This window comes from Sus scrofa, chromosome 2 (assembly GCF_054392235.1).
Source record: "Sus scrofa isolate SSC_HxYL_T2T_F1_AM1 chromosome 2, Sscrofa_HxYL_maternal_Yorkshire_Landrace_v2.0, whole genome shotgun sequence".
Taxonomy (NCBI): Eukaryota; Metazoa; Chordata; class Mammalia; order Artiodactyla; family Suidae; genus Sus; species Sus scrofa.
This window is the reverse complement of record NC_139384.1, coordinates 144,855,059-144,859,718: the sequence shown is the minus strand read 5'-3', so window position 1 is coordinate 144,859,718 and position 4,660 is coordinate 144,855,059. Positions and strand designations below refer to the sequence as shown.

Here is a 4,660-nt window from a genome sequence, read left to right as displayed (position 1 = left end):
GCCAGTATGTGATGGTCCAGCCATCACTGGTGCTGGCCCGCTGAAGAGAAGGTGTGGAAGCATGACCGGAAAGACCAGAGGGCCTGTCTTCTCCCCACCAGGGCAGAGGGTGGCGGGCCTGGCATAGGTGGAATGGTGCTGACCCACTTTCCAGGGAGTGAAGAGGTGACAAGCAATGATTTTTCCTGGGAACTAGGGGGTGGGACATAATGCTTGCCTCAGACCAGGGTGAAAATAGGACTAGCCACCAGGTATAGGTGGGAGGGTGAGTGGGGGGAGGGGAGCAGAAGAGTTGGGAAGCCCAGTCTAGAGTCAAGTCTTCCAGCTCCCAGGGTCCTCCCAGACTCACCTCCGCTCTGGGCCCGGGAGCACTCTAACCTTGTGCCATGCTTCCCCCTTGTGGCTCCTCCAGAAACTGCAGCAGCATCTCCAACTCCTCCCAGGGCCAAACCCACAAATTTTTCCTGAGCACCCACAGTACTTTTAGCATCAGGCTGGAGGCAGGTAGAGCAGGGTGAGAAAAAAATTATTTATGTGGAACATAAAAATTTATTGAGGAATGTGAAAGAAACTATTTCTGAGCTAGTAGCCGATGATTCTTTCCCTTCCTCCTGTCCTATTTAAGTATCTGGGCTTAACCTCAGGGGATCAGGGTGGAAAACAGAAAAAAAGGAGGGGGTGGCACCTCAGCATCCAGAGTCAGCACCCAAAGCCTTTATGAGACTTGTGAGGAGTCAGAGTGACATTGCTCCTTAGCAGGGGGACAGATAAAAGTTGACTTGGCCCTTCCTCCTCTGAACCTCCAGACCTGAGCATGTGCACCTGGGCAGGGTGCAGAGGAGCCAGAGAGGGAGGCACTCAGGGCTAAAGGGTCAGTGTGACCAAGGGGTCAGGGGGCAGACTGAAGCCACAGTCAGTGATGCCCCAGCCTCCGTCATTCGGGTCAGTCCATGCCACCTCTGGGTCACACTGGCTGTTCTTCCAGTGGGTCCCTGCCTGCCCTGCATTTCAGAGAAGTGCTCTGTCCTCAGGAGTATGGGAAACCCAGAGGCAGGCAACATTGGAGCTGGTCTTTTTTTTTTTTTTTTCTTCTTCATTTATTCATCTTTTCTTTTTGAAACAAGATTCCGAATCCCTCCAGACTTTATAGTAAATCAGAGAGACAGAGAGTAGAAAGAAAGAAAAGAAAAAAGAATCCCTGCATACGTTTTCACACCCTTCATAAGATACATGAGACTGTTTCTTTGTGACTTGGTTTGGTTTTTTTTACGTTATTCCTGGTCTACTTTAATAAGAGAGATTTCAGTCTGATCTAATTCAAAAGCTGCATTGCACCTTCTCTTTCTCTCCCTTCACTTATCACATTAATGACTAGGAGTTAGAAAACATCCTGGGAAAGGGCTCTTTAAATAATTTGGTGTTTCTTGTTACTTCAGGTAGTTAACAGCTTCTTTAAACGAACCTGGGCCTGTTGAGCTGGGATCAGGGCATGTGAGGCTGAGGTAAGAGTGTGGGTAAAAGTTCAGAGGCTCAAAAAAGGTGTGTGGGAGTTCCCGTCGAGGCTCAGTGGTTAATGAATCCAGTTAGCATCCATGAGGACTTGGGTTCGATCCCTGGCCTCACTCAGTGGGTTAAGGATCCGGCATTGCCGTGAGATGTGGTGTAGGTCATGGACACAGCTCGGATCTCACATTGCTGTGGCTGTGGCGTAGGACAGCAGCAACAACTCCAATTCGACCCTAGCCTGGGAACCTCCATATGCCGCCATTGCGGCCCTAAAAAGACAGAAAGGCCAGAGTGGGGGAAAAAAGGTGTGTGGTTCATCTAGGAAGCCACAAAGCTTCTGTTAGCTAGAGCATCAAGGAGGGGGGTAGCTGTGGCAGAAAGGAAATAGAAATGCAGGGTACTTTGAAATAGACCTTCTGTGCTACCCTAAGGATCTGGACAAAAGTCCAGAAGATCCTGAGGACTGGGAAATTAAGTATAAAACACCCTGATCATATTTGCTTTTCCTGAAACTCAATCTGACTCCCCAGTGAACCACAGATCGCCAGAGTGGGGGTTCTAGGATCCATCCAGTAGCAGGGAGGACCTGATAAATCATCAGGCAAGAGAGTCACTAAGACCTGAGTCAAATTGAGACACTAGCAACAAAGCATTTGTTCAGAGAGTGCGGTTTATTTTCACAGATGTGTAGAAACCATTAAAACCTGAGGTACAAATGAATGTGCCTCAAGTCCCTCTATTGAGTCTCATTCAGAAGGAGCAGGACATGGCTTCTCTGTTAAGTAAATACATTTCACATTGCACAAGATAATAAATAAATACATACATAAATAAATAGCCTCAATACAATAAAAATGAGAACCTAATCGCAAAAGGACAAATGGGGCTGCACATTTCAGGGATTAGATAGTTAACAATTCAACAGACTCCACAGGAGAAAACGTCAGTCCTGGATGGTGTGAGAGACGGTCCACGCATCTTAGGACGATCTGCTGTTCCTGACGTTCCAGGGCTCCAGAGAGAGAGCTGGAGTTCACACTTCAGATTTTAGGGCTCTGTGATCATGGGTTTCAGAGAGTCTCTAAGGACAAACAGATACTGCCTCAGTTTCACCCGGAAATCACCAAGGTCGCCCTCTTCAATAGAGATTGGCTCTTCCTGTGAAGAAATCAAGATGGCGGCATGAGATAAAGGCAGGTTGGAAGGTGGGTGGCAGGCTGGGGGCAGGTCATGGCTGAGGGCATCACCTGAAGGGGCATCTGGGGGGCAGCTTACCGTGGACATAGACGTGGGCAGGATTGGCCGGAATTTCTGTGGGAAGAGACCGAAGCAGACAGTGAGAAACTGGTGTGGAAAAGGAGCAGGACCTGCTACCCTCCCTCCAGAGACAGGGCAGGTTTCCCCAGGCCTGGGGTAGCTTCACATACCTCAAGGTTTTTCTTGATTCCTGAAATATTTTTTAAGTGGTTTTCAGCAAATGTCACGAATGCTTCCAGGTTTGGTCTCAGAAGAGTGTTATTCTGAGGGGACGAGGAGGGCATGTAAGAAGGAAAGATGAGAGAGTGGCCTTCCCACTGCTGGGCTCAAGCCATTCCCATGGTTTTCCAAGCCTGCTTTCAGACACCTCCCTGGACAAGCCCCTTCTAGTCCCCTTCTTGCCTCAGGTGGGTCCCAAAGCTGCCCCTAAGGGCACAGGCCTAGAGGCGAGTACACAGGCTGGCCAGCCTTTCATTACCCACATCCTGAGCCCCTGGCTGCTGTTAACTGCTTAAAGGGCCTGAGTGGATCTTTCTGCACTTGAAGAAAAAAATATTTCCCAAAACAGGCTCTAAAAAGGCAAAGAGATGGCCAAGGGAAATATTTGCTGCTAAGAGGCCTTGACTGAATTAAGGGTTCCTAGCAATCAGGAAGAAAATCACAGAAACCCCAGCATGGAAATGGGTGCAGCATGTGACCTGAGTGTCTAAGAGGGGAAATACGAGAGGCCGATAAACCAGCAGAGACTCTACCTCTTCTGTGGCCAAGAAATGCCATGCACACAAAAGTTTCTAAGCACTGTAGAAAAAGTGACTATTAATGATAATGACTAGGGCCGGTCAGAGTGGAAAATAGGACTCAATTATTTAGGGAAAAGGAGAAGCAGGTGCAATCCTGGGGCAGAATTTAAGTCTGTCAGTCCACAGGCTGCTCCCCTGGAAACTGAGCTTAAGGCCTTTGATACGACTCACCTAGAACTTCCTTTTCATTTTGTAATTTAAAAAAAAATCATTTCCATTATTACAACCATGGCTGGGGAAATATATTGAGCACCCATTAAACACTAGACACTGGTCTGGGAATTTGACAACACAGGGTGCATTTGATTCTCACAACAACCCCACTGAGAGAGGCCTCTTAACCCTATTTACAGATGAAAACCCTGAGGCTTGTCAAGGTTGAGTGACATGCCCAAGGTCACCCAAGGAGGAGATGAATGGGGACCCACCCAAGGGCACCCACTTGTGGGGCCGAACTCTTACCACCAGGATTTTGTGCTCATTCAACGTCAAGGATTTCTGTGGGGGTTGAAGGAGAGAGAGCCCATGAGTCCTGTTGGCCTGAGGCACGTGCCAGCCCTTCCCTGCCCCTTGCCACCCCTATCCCAGCTACTCACATTTGAAGTCACAGTTAGGTTCTCTAGGCTTCTCGTAATTTCCTGGATCATGGCAAGGTAGTTTTTAGGTTGGAGTGTTGTGGTAGGCATCCCCTGTGCCTGAGGAGCATGGAGTGTGAGCAGCAGCAGGAGCAGATGCATAAGGGGGAGGCTGCTCATGTTTGGGCCGGTACGATGGATCCTGTCTTGTCTGGGACCTTCGTGGCGTTCTGAAGTATCCGAGACAAGCTCCGTCTTTTATGCAGTATGTGCCCACACCCCAGGCAAGGGGGGCGGGCTTCGGAAGAATCTTTATCTGACATGGAACCTCCATAGCAAACCACAGACTTATTCATCACTTTCTAGTACTCGAGATCAGTGAAACTTGGAAAAAAAATATTACTCAGAGGGTATCTCCTCATCTTGCCAAGAGGGCTCAGACACAGGTGGGCCACTGGGCAGAGTTGGGACAGGTAAGAGGACCACTCTGACAGGCGAGCTTCCTCGAGCCTCCTGCCCAGT

General features: G+C 48.9%; 1 protein-coding gene across 1 annotated transcript; it reads right to left on the bottom strand.

Annotated features, from left to right (window-relative positions):
* Positions 1-2,553: 2,553 nt before the first annotated feature.
* Positions 2,554-4,318, bottom strand: IL3 (interleukin 3). The gene is made up of 3 exons (XM_085011732.1): positions 4,160-4,318; positions 2,934-3,026; positions 2,554-2,817 (listed from the first exon to the last, which is right to left on the bottom strand). Exons 1-3 carry the CDS (start codon positions 4,316-4,318, stop codon positions 2,554-2,556), a joined length of 516 nt encoding a protein of 171 aa, XP_084867858.1.
* Between the last annotated feature and the right edge of the window lie 342 nt (positions 4,319-4,660).

Coding starts and splice junctions, on each gene's coding strand:
- IL3 (XM_085011732.1), bottom strand. CDS start 4,318: ATGAGCAGCCTCCCCCTTATGCATCTGCTCCTGCTGCTGCTCACACTC. Junction 3,027..4,159: donor ACCTAACTGTGACTTCAAAT/GTGAGTAGCTGG, acceptor TCGTCCCCTCAG/AATAACACTCTTCTGAGACC. Junction 2,818..2,933: donor GAATCAAGAAAAACCTTGAG/GTATGTGAAGCT, acceptor CTCTTCCCACAG/AAATTCCGGCCAATCCTGCC.